The sequence below is a fragment of the Gadus morhua genome, chromosome 2 (assembly GCF_902167405.1).
Source record: "Gadus morhua chromosome 2, gadMor3.0, whole genome shotgun sequence".
NCBI classification, from domain to species: Eukaryota; Metazoa; Chordata; class Actinopteri; order Gadiformes; family Gadidae; genus Gadus; species Gadus morhua.
In genome coordinates this window covers 14,540,760-14,566,674 of record NC_044049.1, presented here as the reverse complement: position 1 = coordinate 14,566,674, position 25,915 = coordinate 14,540,760, and the positions used below count along the sequence as shown (strand labels likewise).

Here is a 25,915-nt window from a genome sequence, read left to right as displayed (position 1 = left end):
CGGCGAAAGTTTTTTTTAGCAAGGTAAGATCTTGATTTTACATGTCCCTTCTACAATGAATATTTTATTAACCATAGGTGATCAACAAACGCAATTTACATCATTACAAACGTTATTCTGTGCACTATAAATATACATAATTCATGCTATCATGTCAATCAAGTTCACTGCATAATCTAGCGAAAAGCGTGAGGTGGTCGGACGGGTACAGTTGAGACACAATGTCTCAACTGTACCCGCGATCGCATACCATTACATAACATGGAGTTACGTTGTGCAGTTTAACGACAGCAGGTTAGAAGTCAAAGTTGGACAACAAAACAAACAAATTAAAATAAAATGTTATATTTTGGATATTCTAACTGTTCTTTATTAATGGATGTCCTTTCAAACATGAAAATAGTAAGAATTATTTATCTTGGGGTCTAAATAAGCAAGGTGGGAGATCGGGTACAGTTGAGACAGCTTGATTGTGATAGAGCCTATGCTACCTCATAGTAGAAATGAAAAAGGCATGCAGTGTGTGTATATGTATAGGTGTACAGTGTTTCCCCCAGTAAATGTCTTAGTCAAGGTGGTCAAGGAGCGGGGGGGGGGGGGGGGGGGGGGGGTGTCACGACCATTGTTGTGACATCAAGAAAAAGCTTGACCAAAAAGCTTGATGTCACGACCATTGTTGTGAACGCCGATGCATTATTGATCTTTATTTTTACACCTGATGGAAGTATGTTTTCTTTCCCTACGAGAGTATTCTACTTTGTTAATGCATAATAATTAAAAAAAATTAAAAAAAAAAAAAATAATAATTTTTTTTTTTTTGATAATTTTTTTTATTTATTTTATATACATTGGTAGTCAAGGCGGGGCCCTATTGTTGATAAGGCGGCCGCCTTAACAACACAGTGCTGGGGGAAACACTGGTGTATGTGTATATGTGTGAGTGTTTGCTGGTCATGTTTTGTAGCATATAGATTTATGTTTCTTCTATGCCTGTTGCAGGATGCCTCGTAACAGAGTAAGAACCACAGAAAGGGGTGTATCAGCGCGGGAGTTAGAGAGAGCATCCAATGCAGTGCTGCAAGGGAGGTCCATTAGGAGTGTGGCAGAGGAATTTAGGGTTCCTGTAGCTTCACTTGGCCGCTACACATAAAGGGAGCGTGAGTTGGAGGAGAATGGTTCAAACCTTTTGCCCTCAGTAGGATACAAAAGCTGCAATACAGTTTTTAATGATGATCAGGAAGGCAGGTTGGAGCTGTATGTGAGGAAAGCAGCAGCCTTGTATTATTGGCTGCCCCCAAAAGAGGTAGGAATGCACCAAAAACACCTATAGGGAGAGACCAGGCTATACAGTAGGCCTATATAGTGAGAAATAAACTAGTTTAGTTGTACATCAGTTTTCTGTAAATGTATGTATTTTAAGCTTAAAGGGGAAATCCAGTGTAGATTGATAGCCTTATTGTTGGAGGTCACTGTGTGCTGTCCATGAGAAAAAGAACAACACAATTTGGCATAGTTAAAGTATATATATATATATTACATTTTTTGATTATTGTTTCAGATTCGCAAATTGGCCTTGAAGTCGCTTGCTTTTATGGCCTGGCTTTTCCAAAGAAGCCGGGGGACAGTCGCATGGCCGGAAAGAGTTGGTTCACTAACTTCATGCGAAGGCATCAAAGCCTTTCAATCCGGAAGCCTCAGGCCACGAGTTTGCATCGGAATTCGAATTTCAACAGAATCAATGTGGACTAATTTTTCAAGAAGCTGGCCAGTGTGTACACCAGGCACTTCCTACAGGCTAAGGATGTGTGGAACATGGATGAGACCGGGCTGGTCACAGTCCAAAAGCCGGGCTTCATGGTGGCCTCCAAGGGAGTGAGAAGAGTGGGGGCAGTCACCTCTGGGGAGAGAGGAACCCTGGTCACCATGGCACTGGCAGGTAATGCCCTGGGGAACATCATCCCCCCCCATTTCGTCTTTCCCCGCAAGAGGTTCCTGCCACACTTCATCGCTGGCGGTCCAGAGGGGTCAATAGGAACAGCAAATGGCAGTGGTTGGATGCAGGAGGATGACTTCCTGGAGTTCCTAAAGCACTTCATCAACCACACCAGGCCCACTGAGGAAAAGAAGGTCCTTTTACTTCTCGATAATCACTCCTCCCATATCTCAATGAAAGCCATTGACCTTTGCCGTGCAAGTGGTGTGGTCATGCTATCCTGCCCACCACATTGTACGCACCACCTTCAACCCCTGGACAAGGCTGTGTATGGGCCTCTGAAGAGGTATCTTAATGGGGAGATGGACAGGTGGCACCGTCAGAACCCAGGCAAGTCAATCACCATCTATGACCTTCCAAGTCTCCTGAATAATATCTTGCTGCGTGGAGCATCGCCACAGAATGTTCAGGCTGGCTTCTCTTCCACTGGCATCTGGCCATACAATCCATATATGTCTTTAAGGAAGCTGACTTTGCCCCTGCTTTAGTAACTGACAGGCCGAACCCAGAAAGCCAGGCTGCCCTCACTACAGCCGGGCCATCCACGCTGGCCACCCTTCCACCTGGGTTGTCCCCTCCTGCCCTCACTACAGCCGGGCCATCCACGCTGGCCACCCTTCCACCTGGGTTGTCCCCTCCTGCCCTCACTACAGCCGGGCCATCCACGCTGGCCACCCTTCCACCTGGGTTGTCCCCTCCTGCCCTCACTACAGCCGGGCCATCCATGCTTGCCACTAGTGCATCTCAGTGGTCCCTCACAGAGGATGACCTTTCACCTCTTTTCCCTATCCCTACTGAGCTTCCCAAACATATTTTTTCTGTCAGCTCTGATGGTGTCCCAGAAGTCACTCTGACCCTGGTTCCTATATCTTTAGAAGAGGAAGTCGTTTCTACCCAAGTAAGAAAAAATATATTTACTATATATATTTTTTTTTTTTGTAATGTATTGACTGCCACATTCTGAAAGTAAAATATTCATGAGTGTGTGTGTGTGTGTGTGTCTATGTGTGTGTGTGGGATGGGGGGGGGGGGGGGGTTGTGTGTGGGTGTGGGCATGTGTGTGTATCTCTGTGTGTTTATCTTAACCAGGAGCCTGCAGTGTTTTCACCAGAGTCGGTCCGGCCGTACCCGAAAGCTTCCCCGAGAAAGGCCAATCGGCAGCAACGCAAGAAAAAGACTTCCACTATTTTAACCGACACCCCGGAAAAGCAGCCCCTGGAAGAGGAGAAGAAAGCCTCCTCTTTGAAAGTAAAACGGAAGATCATAGAAACGAAGGAGGGAGGAAAAAGGAGGAAGAAGACAAATTCAGATACTCAGTGTCTGGTGTGTGCTGAATGGTTTTCGGCCTCAAAGCCTGGTGAGAAGTGGGTGTCGTGCTGCGGGTGTGGGTTGTGGTCCCATATTGAATGCACCACTGGTGACAAACAGTATGTTTGTCATCACTGTGAGGAGTGAGATAATAAAGTGAATAAATAAATGAATTAAATAAATGAATTTCTTGCTTAAATATTTTGTCCAGTTCTTTTATAATAAAGTTTAAAGTTTTTTCAATGCTTGGTCAGTCACCATCAATGGGTTTAAATGGGTGTCTCAACTGTACCCGGGTACCGTCTCAACTGTACTCACCATGGGTACGGTTGAGACAAAATCGCACCTCATGTATATGAGCAAATTATGAATAAATTAAATTGGTTAGGGGTATTATTGATTGATTCTATTTTAGTATACAATCAAAGGGAACAGCATATCAAATATCACTTATTTTCAGTGTCTAGTTTTTGTGCAGTAGTGTAAAAAGCCAAAAGTGTCTCAACCGTACTCGCTCTACCCTACTTTCTTCAAAAAGGTGACAATACCCACACAGCAGTAGACTCCTAGGCGGATCCGCATAGGAGTCACCAAACCCGCGTTACTGTCACATCCGTTTTGGTGCCGCCCAGAGGACCCGTGTCGGATCCGCGAACGCGGACGCGCCATAACGTTTGAAAGCCTATCACCAAGAGCCGAGACGATCATATCATTTGAGATTTTCTTTGCTGGAACACGGTTGCGTAAGTATGATTTATTATTATTATTTGATTTATTTGTTGATATATTGCAGATCCTGAGCGGACCCGTGTCGGACCCGTGTCTGATCCGCGAACGCGGAAGCGCCAACACGTTGAAAGCCTATAAAGAGCAGAGACGATCAGTTGAGACTTTCTTTCTTTGCTGGAACCCGGTTGCGTTACGTAAGCATGATTTATTATTGATTTTGATTTATTTATGTAGGCCTAATTATTTATTGATAGGCCTATATTGCGACATTCACAGTAAACATTGGCCTTTGCGTTTTTTTAATCATCATTTAGGCTACGTATGATTGTAATGACGTTGTTTGATATTAGGACTAGCAGTAGGCCTAAATAATTTTTCAGCATTATTTTTTTTCACCAGGCTATTGTTAGCTGAGAGGCGATAATCATGTCAGTCTGTAGCCTATTTGATTTAAAATGGAATAGCAATTTCGGCCGAATATGTTATGGTAGTTAAGTTAAGTTATTGTAACGTGCGCGTTTGGCTGAACCAAAGTGCACAGGCTGGCGACGAGCGTGAAACAGAGTCAATAGTTTATTTCGTAGACAGGCGAGTAGTCAGACAAGCAGGGATCAGGAACCAACGGGGTAGTCAGACAGGCGGGGATCAGGAACCGGCAGGGGAGTCAGACAGGCGAGGATCAGGAACCAGAAGGAGAGTCAGACAGGCAGGGATCAGGAACCGGCAGGAGAGTCAGACAGGCAGGGATCAGGAACCAACGGGGTAGTCAGACAGGCGGGGATCAGGAACCGGCAGGGGAGTCAGACAGGCGAGGATCAGGAACCAGAAGGAGAGTCAGACAGGCAGGGATCAGGAACGGGGGGAATAGTCAGACAGGCAGGGATCAGAGAGCAGACAGGAGCGGTGGTAGGTCAGGAGTAGAATCGCGGGAAAGCACTGTGAAACACAAGAGACAATCTGGCAGGGAATGTTTGGGAGGAGAGGACTGATATAGGGGAAACACAGGTGAAGGTGGTTGGGTTAATTGGGAGTGATCAGGGTGGCAGGCAGGTGAATGAGAAAACCAGGGGCGGATCATGACAGTTATCCTTCATTGGGTTAGGGTTAGGGTTGGTGTGTTCTGTTTTAATGTGTCGCTGTTATGTATAAAACGCCGGTCATTATCGGGAAAATAAGCCCCGACAGGGCGAACCGGCTTGCTTCACCCTGAAGGTGGTGGTGGTGGCTTATTTTCGATAATGACCTGCGACGTTCTATACATTATCCCGCTTATTACCTGCTACTTGCCAAAACGAAAAAAATAACTTCACACGGTGTGTCTTTTTACAATTTATCTGTTACCAGCATTCGTAGTGTTGATTAGCAGAGATATAGTCTTCCAAAGACCAACGTCTTTGGCGTCGCCTACCAACCGAGTACGCTGGGATAAAAAAAAAAAAAATCCCCTGTCCTTGACAGCGGTCAATTATACTAGATCGTAAGCGTTAGAAAAATCACCAACAAATAGTTTTTTATGAATAAAATAGCTTTTGAGTAGCTTAGCTCTTTTATTGACCAAGTAGGCCTAATGCGGTATCTCCATAAAAGTTACATTTTTTCAAGCATTTCTGAACTAATAAAACTGCTTGTCCACCAGTGTTGCTAGATTGGGCCGGAATCTTGCAACACTGGCGACCCCCATGACGACTTCCATTACTTAATTACAATGGATGAAAATTTGCTGTGAGTATTTCAGAAAAGGTTGTATTTTTCCATAATCCATAATTTCATGTTTTCTAAATATGAGATGACATATAATACATAACATTATACATCGAAAAGCCAGGGGAAATCACATTTTATGCTGAATTTGATGCTGAATTGATACATGTGCCAACTTTAAACTTTTTCAACTTTCCCTTCTCTGCAGAACTTTTCATTTAAAAAAACAAACATGTGGTTGAATGTCTTTGCGCTATCGTCTTTCTTTCTACATTAGGGATGAGTTTTCATCTGATAAGATTTGCCAATGGGGACATTGCTGTTGTCCCGGATGAGTGGTGTGATGATGGGATGGTGTACTGGCCAAAATATAAAAACACAGAACGTGCCAAAGGGCAGCTGGGTGATACTCCGAACCCGGTTGCCTTTTGTGTCCCACAGGTTTACGTCAAAGATTTAAATACAAAATAAACCACAAAATGCATTTTGAAACAAGATATGGAAAGATCCATGTGTCTTTGCATTGTAGAACACAAACATATTTTTTAAATTATGTTTTGAAAAAAAAATGGGTTGCTGAAGTATCGTGGTCAGCCAAATGAGCATGTCCCCACTAACCAAAGTTACTTTTTCATTGAATGTAAAACAAATAAAAATAGCCAGCAACAGCAAGATTTTTCTGCTAATATAATCATTTGCCGTTCTACTTTAACCTAAACAAAAGAAATATGAGAAAAAGACATGAATTATTTATAAATTTGCACTATTTAATCATGTCCCCTAGTTTTGTTCAACCCCGTAACACTATATCAATCCCCCCCTTTTTAAAATAATGGTTCAGTCCAACTTCCTAAGCACCCAGGAAGTGACATCACACAAGTCTTTTCCCGCTCACAACGTAAAGAGAGGTAAGTGTGTGCATGCTTTCTTACCTATATTTGATTGTTTTTATCATCAGACTGACATCGTCAAGCTCAACCTTTCAGCACTGTTACATGCATAACTGATATATACTATTATTTGGGGGAAAGCAAACAACTGTCTTGGGAAAATATATTATTTTTTGTTTCCCTCATGCCATAGCTGCTCCATAACCTCTAGCTAATGTGGACTTGTGGCTACATTAAGCTAAAATCTTCAACCCCGTAACATTCAACCCCGTAACAAAAAACACTGTTACGGGGTTGAATCATTGTTACAGGGTTGAAGGTTGGACTGTTCTTAGGCCAGCCAGCCAGCCTATATCTGTTAATTCATGTTCATTACTTTCAGATGGCTAAATCAAATGCTGAGAGGCAAAGGGAATACAGGGCGAGAAGAAACGCCGATTCAGAGAGAAGGGAAGACTACCTAAGGAAAGAGAGAGAGAGATGGAAAAGAGATACAGATGCAGGGAAAAAGAAAGCAATCAGTGACCTGAGTGAGAGAGGTCAAAGACGTAAGCGTAAGGAGTGGCGGAAGGCTAAAGACAGACAGAAAAGGAGGGCTGAGATTGAAAACAGTGGGCCTACCTCTCTAACCCCTCCACAAAGTCCCGACAGTGAGATTCAAGATGCAGTGCAAGCCAGACCAGGGTCCTCACGGTGAGGGAAATATGTGGTTAGAAATAGTGCTTTGTTGTAATTATGATAGCTTGTTTAAACCAGGTAATTCAACACCTTCCCAGTTCCGATCCAGTTATGTGTGTGTGTGTGGGGGGGGGGGGGGGGGGGATTCGAGAGTGGTGGGTTGTGTAAAGTCAAGGGGTAGACTACATACTTCATGCAATATTGACATACAAACAGACAGACGGACAACACATACATACACATAGAAAGCCATGGTGGTCAATTATTGCACCCTAATGTCCTAGTGTATCTAATTGCTATGTCACTACTAATGTAAAACTAACGATCCCCTTTCCATGTGTTTCATCTTAGTCATTCAGCAGGCAAGAAAGCATCCAGAAAAACAAGAGACAAACTGCGCAAAGAAGACGAAGAACTAAAAAGGAAACTCAAACATAAGAAGAAGCAGAAAGAAAAATACAAGAAAAGACTCCAGCGAGCAACCAAGAATAAAGACTCTCCCAGGTGCAAAGTCCGTCAGTTGCTGAGGAATTGTATTGTGAACAGCAAGGTGAGGAGAACTTTACTGCACCACGAAGCCTTAATTTCGGATATTAGGTGGAAATACAAGAATGCGCGAAAGGAACAAGGAAAGAAAACGGTTTCTGAAGTTGTTGTTGGGAAGATTGTTAAAAAATACAGGCTGCAGAGGTGGTCTGAGACCGCACTAGGCACCTGTGTGAAGTTGGCCCCCCGTCTCATTCAAAATATTAAAATGACACTGCTGTTCGTTTGTGCTAGGTTTGTGCTGGTTTGTGCCGTAAAAATTATCGTTTGTGCTGGTAAGGATTTTGAGTAATTCAAAATTGCATTTTCTGGCATGTGACGTCACCCAGCCCCCCGTTCACGCCCAAATCTCATCAAAATAGTCCCAATCGTTAGTGCTACGTTTGTGCTGGTTTGTGCCGTCAAAAGAAATTGTTTTGCTATTATGGTTTCTTAGTTGTTCCCGTTTGATTTTCACACATGACGTCACTCAGCCCCCCGTCCTCCTTCAAATCGCGTCAAAATGGTCTCTATCGTTAGTGCTACGTTTGTGCTGGTTTGTGCAGTCAAAAGAAATATTTGTGCAACTATAGTTTAAAAGGTATTCCAGTTTGATTTTTCTCACGTGACGTCACTCAGCCCCCCCTCCATCTTCAAATCGCGTCAAAATTGTCTCTATGTTTAGTGCTACGTTAGTGCTGGTTTGTGCTGTTAAAATAAATGTTTTTGATACTTTACTTTTTAAGTAATTAATACAACTTTATTTCCCCTTCTTGTTATGTAAACAGACCACTTGTTATGCAACCAGCACCCCTAGAACGTTCAAATCGCGTCAAAATGGTCTCTATCGTTAGTGCTACGTTTGTGCTGGTTTGTGCAGTCAAAATAAATGTTTGTGCCACTATAGTTTAAAATATATTCCTAAAATATATTCCTGGTAAAAATAGATACCTAGGCAGTTTCTTCTGCTTTGCCGGTCAAGTGGTACAGTGGTATGGTTGCCTGCTGCTCTGGCTGAGTGCACATTCTGTTCATCTATTTTTTTGTGTTTCATCTCATGACCCTGCTACTTACAGCAGATACCGTGACAAGTGGCTAATAAAGAATATTACATCTAAATCAAAACCTGACTGAAGTGAACCAAACTCAAATGTATTTGAAAATAACGCACAAAAAACAAGCAAACACCTCATATAAACAGGACATACAAATGTGATGATTGGGGAACAATCAATTATTTTGACGGCACAAACGATAGAGCCTATTTTGAGATTTCAAAGTGGACTGTGGGCTGGTGAGGTCAAACGTGGGCATAATAAAGCTTTAACATTAACTTAAAAACTATAGTTGTTAAGAATTGAAGGTCATGTGCAGAACTTAAATGCACGACTCAGAACTCAGTAGTTGAATAAAGAACAAACGTTTACTGGCAGGATACGGTACACAGGTAAGCAAACATAATCCAAATAGGGCACACAGGTTCAGCCCGAGGTCAGAAACACGAGTAAACAATGAATATACGTAGCACGGAGAAATACAATGAACACAACCTGAAATGACGAGAACGCAACGAGTAACAAGAATACAAGACAGCACAAACCTGGCACAAACGATAGAGACCATTTTGCCGCGATTTGAAGGCTGACGGTGGGCTGTGTTGCATAACAAGAGGGCAAAATTAAGTTGTATTAATTACTTAAAAAGTAAAGTATCAAAAACATTTATTTTAACAGCACAAACCAGCACTAACGTAGCACTAAACATAGAGACCATTTTGACGCGATTTGAAGATGCACAGGGGGGCTGAGTTACATCACGTGAGAAAAATCTAACTGGAATATTTTTCAAACTGTAGTGGCACAAACATTTCTTTTGGCTGCACAAACCAGCACAAACGTAGCACTAACGATAGAGACCATTTTGACACGATTTGAGCGTTCTAGGGGTGATGGTTGCATAACAAGTGGACTGTTTACATAACAAGAAGGGAAAATAAAGTTGTATTAATTACTTAAAAAGTAAATTATCAAAAACATTTATTTTAACAGCACAAACCAGCACTAACGTAGCACTAAACATAGAGACAATTTTGACGCGATTTGAAGATGGAGGGGGGGCTGAGTGACGTCACGTGAGAAAAATCAAACTGGAATACCTTTTCAACTATTGTTGCACAAATATTTCTTTTGACTGCACAAACCAGCACAAATGTAGCACTAACGATAGAGACCATTTTGACGCGATTTGAAGGAGGACGGGGGGCTGAGTGACGTCATGTGTGAAAAATCAAACGGGAACAACTAAGAAACCATAATAGCAAAACAATTTCTTTTGACGGCACAAACCAGCACAAACGTAGCACTAACGATTGGGACTATTTTGATGAGATTTGGGCGTGAACGGGGGGCTGGGTGACGTCACATGCCAGAAAATGCAATTTTGAATTACTCAAAATCCTTACCAGCACAAACGATAATTTTTACGGCACAAACCAGCACAAACCTAGCACAAACGAACAGCAGTGTCATTTTAATATTTTGAATGAGACGGGGGGCCAACTTCACACAGGTGCACTAGGCTTCTCAAAGAAACGCAGAACCTTGAGTGAGAGAAAAGCATACAACAGGTACACTGATAAATCTCTGGTGAGCAAGGTGAGGGCATTCTTCTCAAGAGATGATGCAAGTCGGATGACGACAGGGAAAAAGCAAACAATAACAAAGAAAAAAATGAAAATGCAAAAACGATTCCTTGTAGACACGATGAAAAACCTCCACAGGAAGTTTCTGGCAGAAAACAACACCAGCCACATTTCCTATGCCTCATTTTGCCGGCTGAGACCCTTTTGGGTTGTCCACCCCTCCCTTTCAGACCGTGACACATGCCAGTGCAGGTTACATGAAAACCTAGGCTTTCTGGCTGACAAGCTTTGTCAGCTTAAAGTTATTGGAACTTCAAATTTAGAGAGCCTCACATAACTTGTCTGCTGTGACATTGGCAGCAAGACCTGCATGTATGGAGAATGTGAAGACTGCAAGAGCAGAAATGTTACCCTCTCAAACTCATATGATGGTGCACAGAAGGTGACCTATATGCAGTGGGCCTCAGAAGACAAAGCAAAATCAAATGATGAAGAGAGCTCGGTCGCAAAAATAACAGTAAAACAAACCATTGAGAGCAGTCAAGAGGAGCTTGTAGAGAGGTTCCATACCCACCTCACTAAGTTTAAGAGGCATCTCTTCAATATCAGGCAACAGTAGGCCTATTACCGTGGACTGCGCAGCTGCATGGCCAATGATGAATGCCTTATCCACATTGACTTCTCTGAGAACTTTTCTTGTAAGTACAGTACTGAAATTCAGTCAGTACACTTTGGATCATCCCACCAACAGGCCACACTGCACACAGGGGTCATCTATGTTGGTGGAACTCAAGAGCCAACCTGCTTTACCTCCATCTCACCATCCAAGCACAAGAGTCCAGCAGCCATATGGGAACATTTGAAACCTGTACTGGACTATGTACAGACCACACATCCAGAGGTTTCTGTTGTGCACATGTTTAGTGATGGACCCTGTACGCAGTACAGACAAAAAGGAAACTTTTTGTGCTTGACAAGAGAGGACTGAGAGGGACCTGGAATTTTTTCGAGTCCAGTCACGGCAAAGGAGCACCAGATGGTGTAGGTGCTGCCTTAAAGAGATCAGCATACAACCTCATCAGCCATGGCCGGGACATCATCAATGCTTATGAGCTATTCAAGGCCCTCTCCGAGACGGACACCTCAATCAAATTGTATTTTATCGAAAATGAAGCTGTTGAGCAGGCACTGCAAAGGATGCCGTCCACCATTCCACCAGTCCCAGGAACCATGCGCATCCATCAGGTCATCACTCTTGCTCGAGGGGAGATAACATATCGAGATGTCAGCTGCATGTGCTCCACCAATGGAAAGCTTGAATGTGAATGCTGGAATACAAAGCATTTCAGCTTTGTTAGCAAAATCCCAGCTACTGTGTCACCAGCTACTGTGTCCCAAGGGCAGAAACCAATCAATTGTGATGATCCTGGGGTAATAGGGGAGTGGTGCGTGCTCACCTACGACAAGGCATTGTACCCAGGGATATTTTGGCCTGTACAAGAGGATGTGCTGTGGTATGCATTTGACGATGTGCTTCAGCTCATCCCACCCTCCTCAGCCCGTGACAGGACGTGATTCACGTCACATGCACATTCAGAAAGAGATCTGGGACAGACTGCTTGACTGAAGGATGAAATGTTAATAAAAATTGTAATTGTATAGTGATTGTAATGTTTATTAAAAAAAAGCAAAATCATTTGAATGTTAACAATACATTTATTGTAAAGAGCGTAACTGTGTTGAGTATGTTACAAACTGATTCCTGATTCATTGTTCTTGCACCATTTTTAAAGTCAAATTTAAGACTTTTTAAGACTTTTTAAGACCAACACATACATAAATTAAGACCCAAAAAATGTCTGGAAATTTATTTTATAGAAAAGGGAATTTATTGAGTCACTTATACACATCAACCGTAGCCGTAGTACTAGCAGTAGTAGTACTCTTGCAAAGTTATCTCGGAAGCGCGCGGACACGACGATATGCGAACACATGAACCCACCCGTGTCACCCATAGTCACCCATGTCCCGTCGCTTAGCAACCGGACACGCTGGGGTTGATATGTTAACGGACTACTGTAACTACTACGGAGTGTTAACAAAGACATGAATCAGGCAATAAATCCACCGTCCTTGACAGCGGTCAAGTTTGGTGTGCGGAGTGGACCAAATGCGAACTACTGCAGCTGCTCTAAGTTAAACCCCAAATTAATCGGAATAAGTGTATGCATGTCGATTATAGCGGACTACACCACCTCTTCTGTAACGACGCTGAAGTTGGCATCCGATTCGCAGCATCCGATTCGGCTTGAAAACCACTTAGAATCTTCAAATCGGTCCTGATTGAAAACCACTACACCTAGACTCTTCAAATTTGGACTACATTATCACAGTGAGGCTATACATTATGTAAAACATAGTTTCAGATTTGTGAAACCTTTACCCTATTTGTGAAAATGCAATACAGGCTTATTTGAATGCTTTTTAGGGGTCCAGACCGCATTGCACTTTCACAAATAGGTTAAAGGTTTCACAAATCTGAAACTATGTTTTACATAATGTATAGCCTCACTGTGATAATGTAGTCCAGATCTGAAGAGTCTAGGTGTAGTGGTTTTTAATCAGGATCAGTTCTAATGCGGTCTGGACCCCAAAAAAGCATTACAATTTGCCTTTATTGCATTTTCACAAATAGGGTAAAGGTTTCACAAATCTGAAACTATGTTTTACATAATGTATAGCCTCACTGTGATACTTTAGTCCAGATTTTAAGAGTCTAGGTGAGGTGTAGTGGTTTTCAATCAGGACCCGTTCTAATGCAGTCTGGACCCCTAAAAAGCATTAAAATGAGCCTGTATTGCATTTTCACAAATAGAAAAAAGGTTTCACAAATCTGTAAGGCAAGGCAAGGCAACTTTATTTATATAGCACTTTTCATACACAAGGCAGACTCAAAGTGCTTCACATATAAACATTGTTATACAATAAAATAAAATAATAGATAAGTAAAAGAAAACATATGCAAAGAAATTAGTAAAATAGAAAGTTAAAAAGGCTTTTTAGTAAGTAAAATTGAAAGTGCAATGTATTTAAGAAAGTGAGAAAATTAAATTGAAAGTTATTTAAGATCAGATCAACAGACTCTCTGGAACCCAAGTCGGGACTACAACCCGACCTAAAGGACAATCTATTACAATATTCTAGGACTCTAGCCCAGAACCAAAGGCAAACAACAAACAAATATATGTAACTATGTTTATTATAATGTATAGCCTCACTGTGATAATTTAGTCCAGATTTGAAGAGTCTAGGTGTAGTGGTTTTCAATCAGGACCGATTTAAAGTGGACCAGCTGCTGAATCGGATGCTGCGAATCGGATGCCAACTTCAGCGTCGTTCTTCAGTAGTCGAATAGAATTATATTCCGAAGAGATAATTGTATTCCGATTGAGGCGTATATATGATCCTTTTCTATTCCAATTGAGCTGTTCTTCCACATCTATGCGGATCAGATGAGTCCATGTAAACACGGCTGACAGTGAACACACACACACACACACACACACGCTTTGACGCCGAACTTCCTTATTCGAATATAATTCGAATATCAAAAAAGAAATCAAAATTCAAACGAATATTAGGCAGCCCTTAATATTCAAACCTGTTATGGCAGGCCAAGAGGGAGAGCGTCGGAGAACCCGACGCAGTCTACTCATAATATTGTAATGACCACGGAAGAGGCATTGAATGAAGTATTGATTAGACAGCGATTTATTAGATACCTAATAAACCGTCGGAACACGCGGGACCGGTAACCATAGCAACGCAGGTAAACAAACCCCGCAAAGCCCAATCCAGGTCTTACTGAAGGAATTTAATGGTCAAAATATTATTAATAAATATTCGAATATATTCGAATATTAATAAACAAACAAACTTCGAATATATATTTTTGTGCAAAAGTCAAAGCCCGTCACACAATTTAATTAATTTACTGTTTGGAATTCTTACATTAAAATGATCCAGCATGAACTGTGATCCATAGTACCGCGATATGACATGGCTGTCGGTGTTGTCCGTGGGCCAGTACCTCACATGGATATCCATCCGTTTGCTTTTAGTGGTTTTGTTTACTCTCATCGAACATGAGGACGTACTGTTTATCGTTTAAGCTGCGTGACAGCTCTCCTTTTATGAAAGATGCGATGCCGTATTTGGCAAGATAGGCCGTTTTGTTTTCACCTCAGGTGAACGACTTGGCAAACTCAGAATCTGGGAACATAGCAGCTAAGTCCCCCTAATGTCCTCGTTCGATTTGAAGGAATTATGTCTGCTCACCGTGTGGAGAACCCACAATACCTCCGCCTTCTGGGTTTCTGGTGGCGACACAAAGCCGGTTAACACCGTCTGATGTGAAGTACTAGCCACGGATACTGAACTTTTCAGTCCACTTCTTTCAAATAATACGGGCATCGGTGTAGTCCCGCAAGCTGCCAGGGAGTATCGGATATATTTCTGAGACCTCATGTGGGACTCAAGAGCTTTTGCTCCCATGGTCCCTAGTATGAATGCCTTTCGGGATAAACGACACCTTGCCTCGTAGTCATCTGCCTTCTCCAACCACCCCCGGAACTTATCCTCCTCAAACCATTTCTCATTGAATTTGCACCGTCCCATCCTGAAAGTAGCGCAAGTTGGCCTGATGATGTCAACCTTCACTAGCTAAAATTAGCGCCAGCAAGTTAGCCTACTGATGACTGATGTCAACGTTAACGTAACGTAAAACTCCTGAAAATGCCGTAATTAAAAGACGCACTAGGTGATTTGTTGGGTGCGACAATTTCCCTGAGTCTTAAAAAACCCTCTGCAAAATTTAATTCCTAGAGCAAATTTACAGTAAATTTAAGACAATTTATGGCAATTTATAATTTCACACAAAAAAAATTAAGACTTTTTAAGGACCCGCGGGAACCATGTGATTAAACTGATACAGCGTTCAGCCCAGTCATTCTTCATTTTTGTCCTCTCATAGGACAGATTATTTTCAAACAATGTAAAATATTACATACTTAATGTTATGTTTCTCTCCTGTTGTTCATTTTAATTAATTAATTAATTAAAGTCCATTTCAGTTTGATTAAATGTTGTGTCATTCATTCAACCCTGTTACAGTGTGTTCAACTCTGTTACAGTGTGTTCAACCCTGTTACTTGATATATTTTCATATATTTTTGGAAAATAATAACAAATATTAGATAAATGTTTGTTGAACTGTATGCAAAGTTTGGAGGACAAGTAGAAAATATAGGAAAGTCGTATCTAATGTTTATGTTAAAGTATATTTTCAGGATTTATGAAGACCGCTTGTACAGTAAGTTGCCATATCCTACTTGAAAGTTAAATTATCATTATTTAGATATTATAAAATATACTTACAAAAAGTCATTCTACACAAGGGACAGGTGATTTACCTTGATACTGGAAGAATTAGTTTGAATATGTTTTAAATTATACTCATACAGGAATCAAATTGTCCCGTTACGGGGTTGAATTTATAACAATCTAAGTGCCAAAGAAACTCCTAATAATGTTTGGGATTTCATGCCTAAGGTGGGAAAATGTATTTTCACAGAGGTTCAAATAGTCCTTCATCAGATGCAATGTTCAGAAACCCAATTTTTTGTGGTATATTTGTCAGTAACCAGAGAACCCAATGTGCACCGAATTCAGAGAATCACCCAGCTGCCATCAGCGAGGACCATGAGCCAAACTGGCCAAAATATGATATGACGATCATCAGAACTTGTGGTATGCCAATTCATAAAACTCTAGTTTAAAGATAATTTCATGGTTTCTTCTCCTTCTGATTAGAATAACCAATTCTGTGTAGGTTATGAAAATTGTCTTTGCCTTGCATTGTTTAAAATGTTCAATTTATTTGTGGTATGAGCAGCAGTGCTGAGTATGTAGGTTGCACCCAAGAAAAATGTACCAAACAGCATTCTGCCATTGACTCTCTGAGTCTGACTCTCAGCGCTCTGCCATTGTCCCTGAGAGTACCTGGGAGTACCAAAAGCTAAAAATAAGAGTCAATGGCAGAGTGCTGTTTGGCACATTTTTCTTGGGCGCAATCTACATACTCAGCTCTGCTGCGCATACCACAAATGCATGTTCCTTACAAATGTGGTATAATTTAAAAGGGGAGGCTTCAGGCTTTCCAATGATATAAGTTTTCTTGCTAAAAAGCATTTTTACAGCAATGAAAAAATCAACCAAACAAGTTTCCTTACTTTCTGTGCCTAGTTTTCATATATTTAGTAATAATATTAACATTCTGTGTAGGTCTACAGCTAATTTCAACCTTATGATAATTTTAACTTATTATATTTTAGACAACTACAAAGATGCCTGTAGGATTATGGAGCAGTATCAGACCGGCTGCAACACCTCTGATCTACAGTCTGAGGCAGAGCAGGAGTGCGGGCCACCAGATAAGAGACAAAGGAGGCCAGTGTAAGTGTGTTCTGTCTTGTTTATGTTTTTGTAGTGATAGGAAGGTTATTTAAAAATAGACCAGAGATGCTTGTACTATATGTATATTTGGCAATTGTGAGATTGCAATAACCCTAATGATACGGTTACTTAACAGCCATCGTTTCGGAAACCCTGACCAGAGCGAAGAAGATGTGGAAGATATAGTGTCTCAGTTGGAAGCACTACCAGTGCTTCCACGCCCAAGCCAATTGCCCCGGCAGAGTAAGGAATAATCTCTTAACATCTAAATAACAAAATCATAACATTAATATTAGAGATATGGTTAACATTCGTAGTGCTAAAGATATTCCCCTCACCGTGTATCCATTCCTCCAGCTCCACTATCTCGCCGAGTGCCAGGCAGTATATTCAGTCCTCCTCAACCTGGAGAAAATTGTCCAGGTAAATACTGATAATAGTTTTGAATACAGTTGCCCCATCTATCGTAACACAGCAATGGTCACTCATCTCAGATTTTCTGCATACTCTACTGAAATTGTAACTTTCAAAATCTCAAAATATTTTGTCAGCTAAAAACATCTGCATTCATGCAATATTGCCTGAAAAGTCTTAGCATCCAGCATGTAATATTAAATTAATCATTATCAAATTGTAATGAAACACATTGTCAATCCATTCATGGGGTTGAAATAGGTAGTGCATACCAAAATGAAACATACAAATTAATGTTCAGCATGACCAGAGATTTTTTGTTTGCCATTGTTTGGCCCTGTAGCTCGCAGCCTACCATGGTTAACAGATCACAAACATTTAATACCAATTTATCTCCCTTAGCACCTCACCATGGGGCAGGACTGCATCACCCTGCACCCGCTTTGAACATGCAGAGAGTTACTCAAGGTAAGGACTGATATATTGAAATCTGAAATATTAGTGAATAGAAAGGCCCCATGGGTATTATCAGTCATGGTTAACAGATGACTCTCGCACACCGCCCAACTCAGAGACTTTATTTAGTATAAAGTATTTTCGGTATGGTAAACTGATACTCTGAAGCAAAGAGATATTGAAGATGTGCCTTAGCACGTGCGAGCGTTCTCCTAGCTGAAAAATAGACCTTTAACCCATGTCCAATATCAAGAGGAATCTGAAGGCTTCCACGATCTGCAGGCTTTTATGGTCTGAACAGCGCGGACCGGAAGTAGTGGGAGGAACCGGTGTGACGTAATCCTCGGCTTACTCGCCTGGTCTGTGGTGCTGCCTTCTGTGGCTAAAGTATTAATTGCAGCCTGGTAATGTCTTGCTCCCCTTGTGGCTATGTGTAGTATTTACGGCTTATATGTTTGGTCTTACCCCCTAGTGGTTAAGTGAGGGAAATACAGCTTGTGTTCTTAAAATACGTAACAAGGTAATGAAAGGTTCTGAAAGATGGCATATCCATGTAGCTTACTAATGAATAAAATGCATACAAAAAACGTTGACATATGACCCACTATGTTCTGCTCCATATACCCAACGTTGACATCGTCCCAGCCAAAGAGTATTGGTATTAATACCTCATTCATTGTCCAAAATAATCCATAATAATTCAAATCGGGTTTTGTTGTCGGTACAAAATGAATCTTGAAGAAAACTCGTCCTAAGCGTCCCCGGCGAAATTATCGTCTATGATTTGATGACTGATTTCAACGATCAATGATAGTAACCCACCACAAACTGTTCACAAGAAGTCACAAATATATAGTACTTAACTTTGCCCTTATCAGATAAAGATTATTGGTGGCCAAGTGCCTCACTTTAGCGTCCTTCACCCATCCAGCCACAGCATATTGGTAGGCATCAGTGCTCTTGAACGCTTTCTAGATATCTCCACTGTATGGGGAGGGGTTGTGGACTAAATAAATATATATCTCATGAAGATTGATTTGAGGCAAGCATACTAATGGACTGCAAATGGCGGCGTTCCAGAAAACGTGACGTAGATGAACCGTATGAATAGTAACAATGTAAGGCCAAAACATTACTAAGAAACGAAATAGTTCATCAATACAGGCTAAGAAAATGATTATTATAATTTATTTATTTTCCATGAAAAGTGGGGTGGCCATTGGCCCCGCGGCCTCATAGGTTCCGGCGCCTATGAGTGGATTATCATGTCAAGAGAAACGCATCCCAGGTGTGGGCAACAGGCCCATCATGTTATCGAAGTAAACGCACGCAAACGTATTGGCTGCCTGGTGGTTGCGATAGATTTCAATAATAATTCTCTATCAGCGCCAACATAGCCCCGCCTCCCCTCACTCCGGTCTCTGGCAGTAATTACTAGTCTCAATGCTGTGTGTTAGCTAAAGGTTAGCCAACAGAGCTAGCATGTCAAGTGTAGTGCCTCCACGACCAGTTTAGGTAGAGAAGGAAAACGGCAGGAGTGCTGTTTAGAAATACTTTGGATTTTAGGCAAATTACCAAAAGACGCATTGGGGCGGGGGCTAAGGTTCATCCTCGACATTAGGGCTTGTCTTACACAGTTTTAAATTATCAAGTAATACCGGCTGCGGTTGTTCAGCTGGTTCTATTTGCCGTTTATTGCTTCGTTTTCGAAATGTTTCAAGGTGCTTGCTCCAGTAGTCTTCTCCTTGCTGCTACAGTAGGCCCAAAACAAAATACTCGGTTTATCGAAGCACTTTTCATGTTTGCATGCCTAACGGTGCGGCCACACCAAACGCGTTACTCGCGTTGGATAACGCGAGTAACGCGCCTAACCTGACGCTTGATCATTGTGTGGTGGTTACTCGGTTCAACGCTTCCAACGCGTCAACGCGCCAACGCAGCTAGATGAGTCCATGTCCATGCAAGTGAACGGAGCGTTCCCTCTTCGTCATAACTATCAAACCAAACATCCTTCACATTCACTGAGCGAACATTATGAAAGTAAAATGCACATTTCTCGCTAAAAATGTTTCCATAAACGCATTTAATGGCGTAACTATGTTACTATTTCCACCCAGAATAAAGATAGTTGTCGGCCGTGGCTGCGCTGGAGTCCGAGGTAGGAAACCCAAACGCCGCCGTGTTTGGGTGATAGAGTTTAGATCGGGTTAGATTAAATAATCTCTGATATAAATAACAATAATCGGGTTAAATAACTTCACATGGTGTGTCTGGTGTGTTTCCAGCATTCGTAGTGTTGATCAGCAGAGAAATAGTTCGCCAAGACGTTGAGGTTGCTTAGCATCCAGAGACTCTGTCCATGCAAGTGAACGGAGCGTTTCCTCTCCGACATAACTATCAAACCAAACATCCTTCACATTCACCGAGCGAACATTATGAAAGTAAAATGCACATTTCTCGCTAAAAATGTTTCCATAAACGCATTTAATGGCGTAACTATGTTACTATTTCCACCCAGAATAAAGATAGTTGTCAGCCGTGGCTGCGCTGGAGTCCGAGGTAGGAAACCCAAACGCCGCCGTGTTTGGGTGATAGAGTTTAGATCGGGGTAGATTAAATAATCTCTGATATAAATAACAATAATCGGGTTAAATAACTTCACATGGTGTGTCTGGTGTGTTTCCAGCATTCGTAGTGTTGATCAGCAGAGATATAGTCCGCCAAGACGTTGAGGTTGCTTAGCAACCAGAGACTCTGTCCATGCAAGTGAACGGAGCGTTCCCTCTTCGTCATAACTATCAAACCAAACATCCTTCACATTCACCGAGCGAACATTATGAAAGTAAAATGCACATTTCTCGCTAAATTTTTTTCCATAAACGCATTTAATAGCGTAACTATGTTCCTATTTCCACCCAGAATAAAGAAAGATGTCGGCCGTATGCTTCTGTCCAAGCTCACTACTCTCTGCCAGTGACGTCGGGTCAAGCTCCACGCTGATTGGCTATCGCGGCTAAGCGCCACGCGTTGGAGCATTGAAAGTTCACATTTCTGAACTCCGGGCGTTGGTGCGTTATGCGCGTTACTGCGTTTACGTGCGTAATTACGTGCGTCTGACGCGCCTAAAGGCCTCTACATACCTCCGGATACGGACAGTTTCGTCCGGTATATATATATATATATAGATGGATGGATGGATGGATAGATGAATAGATAGATAAGACGAAACACCTCCGGGACCGGACGAAACTGTCCGTATCCGGAGGTATATAGAGGCCTTAACGCCCCTAACGCAACGCTTCAACGCATGTAACGCGTCTACGCGCCTATACCAATGGTTCCCTATGCAAAAATGCCGAGTTTGGACGCCCCGAACGCGAGTAACGCGGTTGGTGTGGCCGTACCGTAACAGTTGCCATTAATGCACCCTGTTGTTCACCAAATGTGTGCATTCTTCTTAAAGTTAGTAAAAACCTATTCCATAAAATCTGTCCGTTTGATCACAGTTGCTGTGAGGAAAAACGTGGTGACACGGTCAGCCACCGACGCGGAGGTCACCAAACACGCCATCAGGTGGTTCAACCTGGCGTCGGATCGAGCGGCGAGGAGACGTGTCCCTCCTCCATCCACTCATTTGACCCAATGAATAACAATTAAACAATCTTTTGATTGAACTTCTTGTCGTTCACCAGTTATTCATTTTCTGATATTTTAGCTGTATATAGCGCAGCATTTCATGTTGTAGCCTAATAGATAACATATTTTATGTCTGCACTGACCTATGCCTATAAAGCACTAAATTAGGTCCACAAAATGAATGTAAAGTAGCCTAGCCAACGTAGACTACTTAACAAAAACAGAATAGGCTATAACCTATAATTTTCCATAAATGTAAATGTCAATTTTCTATTTTTCTATTGAGTAGTGATTACTTTTGTACCGTAAATTGATGTCTTGACTTGAACCTTTTCTGTTATTGTTATGCCTATTGACAATATTGTTAGGTAAAACATACAAGGCAATGCATATTTAAACTTATGCCTAGGCCTATATTGCTGTAGCCTAGGCTAGGAATGATAGTTTTGAGTTGTATCCTATAGTTTAGTTATATTATCCTATAGTATCCTATTTTATCCTACAGCAAGAACAGAAGGGATTTTGAAAATAAGATAAACGGGTCCAAAACGGACCCGGGCCAGATGAGCCAGGATCTTTATGAGTCCGTTGCGGTTCCGCGGCGGATGTCTGTATACATTTGCGGGTCCCAAACGGACCCCCAACGGACCCGCCACGGAGGTAAGGTTTTAATCGCGGATCCGGAGCGGATGCAGCGCGGAACTTTCAAATATGAATTAACTTCGAAACCTTACATTATTATGGATTATTACACGGCTCTTCTCAATGCTGTAGACTGCTCCATTCACTTGCATGGGCCTTCCCAACGTTCAGCTGTCAATTATTTTTGTTCATGCTCCATTCACTTGCATGGGGACACTCTTGCCCCCTTCCTCTTTATCATAGCCCTTGACTACACGCTCAGGAAAGCCATCAACGGGCGGGAGCAGGAGCTGGGCTTCACAATCACACCAAGGAAGTCTAGAAGAAGCCCTGCTGTAGCCCTGGCAGACCTAGACTACGCAGATGACATCTGCCTGGTGTCTGACCACGTGGAGCAGGCACAGGAACTCCTGAACAGAGTAGAGGTGGAATGTGCTAAGGTTGGCCTCAGACTGAACATAAAGAAGACTAAGGTAATCACCTATAACATCTGCACAGACCATCTGCCGATTACAACATCAGAAGGGAGCTCTTTGCAAGAGGTCAATGACTTCAAATACCTGGGTTCCTGGGTAAACTCCACAGAACAAGACCTTAAGATCAGGAAGGCAATGGCGTGGAGAGCCCTGAATGTTATGTCAAGCGTGTGGTGCTCAAATCTTCCCCGTCGCATAAAGCTGAGCCTATTTCATGCCACTGTGGAGTCCGTCCTCCTGTATGGCTGCGAAAGCTGGACCCTGACGCCCACCCTGCAGAAGTCCTTGGATAGGTGCTACACCAGGATGCTACGAGCAGTGCTGAATGTAGACCAGAATGCCCACATTACCAACAAGGATCTGTACGGGCGGCTGCCGAGGCTCAACCAGAAGGTAGCATCCAGGAGGATGAAGCTGGCCGGCCACTGCCACAGACATCGGGAGCTCCCGGCCAGCAGGCTGGTCCTGTGGGAACCAACGCGCGGGCATCGATCGCGAGGACGTTCCGCGCTAACGTACGTGGACGTGCTTAAGAAAGATGCGGGAGCTGAAAGTTCTTCGGAGCTGGCCGGGTGTATGGAGAACCGAGAGGATTGGAGACTCCGATGGAAGAGACCATCGGAGTCTCCATATATCAGATTAAATTTACGTTTTATTATTGTTTCAGGCAAACTTTACAATAAGTCAGTCATCTTGGCCAACGTCTACGCGCCTAAAGAGAATTCTTTGAGGTCTTATTCTTGGTGGGGATTTTAAGGCCCAATCCCATTTCTACCCCTTCCCCTTACCCCTCCCCCTTACCCCTTCCCCCTCAATACAGAGGGGTAAAACGTTCCCCTAACAAATGAGACGCCCCTCCATTACGTGGCTTCATCGTCGCTAACAGAGGCCAAGAGTAGGCATGTTTCAGATCAAGCATACGTTTCGTTGCCTCACATAACATAGGCCTAATGAATTAGTGGATAAAAACGTCTGAAATACTGGCGTTAAACTTCCCTATGTGCCGCGTCACATGGCTTTAAAAACTCGCAGGATCTCCATTGTAACTCCCTCCGTCTGCTTTTCCGTGCATATGCTCTTTCAAATAAATGCAGACATAAGACGCTCCCCTCAACATATCAAAACATTGCCATAGTTGGTTGGAATGAAATCTAACCAAGCTCCTTCAATCGATAGTGTACACACACATCGTTTGGAGGAGCTATGCAAAAGAAGACGTGTCTTGTCGTGAATAATTTGTTGATGGCTACAAAAATCCATGCCTTACATGCACAAACACATTATGGTCACTGGAATGTGATTTGATCTTCATTCTAACTGACCACTATATCTCAAAGCACAACAGTACAAGAACATATTGCATTTGGTTTCTTTATTAAAAGTAGACAATAACCGATGGAAACACGCAAAATGTGCCGGTGGAAGAGCATGAAGATCCTAAATAATGTTAAAAAGTTAATTCGTATTAGTTACGATCAGTGGGTGTTCAGAAGGAAAAACACATAAAACCTCCAATTACGTAACAGAACATTACACTACCTTGATATATGTCTACAGTTGAGTTCCACGCGCACAGACCCCTCTCAAAGGCGGCAATTGAGTCGCATTAATTATTAATTCATGATGCCGTCCTCAACGGTTATAATGTCGGTTGCCTTGGCCATTTTTCTGTTTTTACGCCTGTCTGCTGCTAAAGAAAGACACCGGAGGCGACAAATGCATCACCGACGCATACGTCTGCTGACTAATCAAATGATGGTACTAGGGCTGTAACGATACACAAACTCACGATTCGGTTTGTATCACGATTTTTGACCCACGGTTCGATACATCCCACGATTTTTTGAAATTGAAAAAGCATTTTATTTAAACAACACTTATATATACCAATTAACTTAATGTAACATTTAATAACAAATAATTTGGAGATTCCAGCTTATTTCTAAACTGTTCGGACAGACTCTGCGTTGTGTATTTTCAGTCGTAGTAGTAATTCTTGAACTACTACTGGTTGGATTGACAGGTTGGATTAGAGGGTTGAATAGATGGTTTATTTTCCAGGAATACAGCGAGATACAGACTTAGGTTGAATAATCTATAGTGGACCCGGTGGTCGATGACTTATTCCTTGGCTGTCGAACCCTCTACTCGTCGAACCAAAGGGTTGGGGCGAGTATTATACAAAAAGGGGATATATCAATAACAAGAGAACAGACGCACTCTCAGCATTGATAAGGTATCTGGCCCTGGCTATGTCCCGGAGGACCAGGTCGGTTCAACCTTGTTGGACATAACAAAAACCCTGTATCAGTATGAGAGGCCCTTGCCTGTTCCTAGGCTAGAAATGTGAACAAAAGAGAGACACTAAAATACACCAATATTCTACAAACAGAAAGAATACTATTAAAGCATAGCTAAATGAATAAAGAAATAACCAAAGATTGCAGTTGGAGGATGCTTTTTGCTGGTAGGCAAAAACCCTCAACTGTTTGGTTGGTTTTGTCAAATATCCTTATTAGCGCTTCTTATTAGGCTATGTAGCTTAAATAATGACATAATCAGGCTGTATAGAATGCAACATTTTTAATAGCCTAACTTTCAATAGATGGAGAAAAAACCTGAACGTCATGAACGTCGCAATAACGAGGCATAGTGTTACGAGTAGCATCCCAGACAGCAAAAGAGCGTTGAATCAACGGTGAATCAACCTCCGTATTTTCAACCAAAACATGTTGAATCAGCGTTGAGACCGGGCGTCGATTCAACGTCAGTTTGCTCATACTGTCCACCGTCGACTCAACGTTGAATGGGAGGCGAACGACGACGGTGCGTCGATCCCTTTTCAACCTTTATTCAACGATTATGGTCGAATTTTGGTCGATTCAACGGCAGTTTGCTCATACTGTTCCAGGTCGATTCAACGTTGAATGGAAGGCGGCCGACGACGGCGCGTCGACCCCTTTTCAACCTTTATTCAACTAGTGATTATGGTCGAATTTTGGTCGATTCAACGGCAGTTTGCTCATACTGTTCCAGGTCGATTCAACGTTGAATGGAAGGCGACCGACGACGGCGCGTCGATCCCTTTTCAACCTTTATTCAACTAGTGATTATGGTCGAATTGTGGTCGATGTTGGTTCTTCACTCACTGATTTATTTAAAGGACATCATGATATGACTCTACAATTAAATTAGGATTTTAAGGCTACTGAATCTCCTTCAAGGCTCTAATGAATATATGAATACACAGAACATAGGCTATTGTTGTCAAACATATTGTAGCGGCGGCCAAGAAACGCACAGTCAGGCTTTA

The 25,915-nt window shown here is 42.2% G+C and overlaps 1 protein-coding gene across 1 annotated transcript; it reads left to right on the top strand.

The window, feature by feature from the left end:
• Window positions 1–14,429: 14,429 nt before the first annotated feature.
• On the top strand, window positions 14,430–21,520 carry LOC115557651 (uncharacterized). The gene is made up of 6 exons (XM_030375631.1): window positions 14,430–16,273; window positions 16,858–16,978; window positions 17,115–17,221; window positions 17,336–17,401; window positions 17,795–17,860; window positions 21,355–21,520. The coding sequence occupies exons 1-6, from the start codon at window positions 16,084–16,086 to the stop codon at window positions 21,492–21,494; spliced, it is 690 nt and encodes a 229-aa protein (XP_030231491.1). The 5' UTR covers window positions 14,430–16,083; the 3' UTR covers window positions 21,495–21,520.
• The last annotated feature ends 4,395 nt before the right edge of the window (window positions 21,521–25,915 follow it).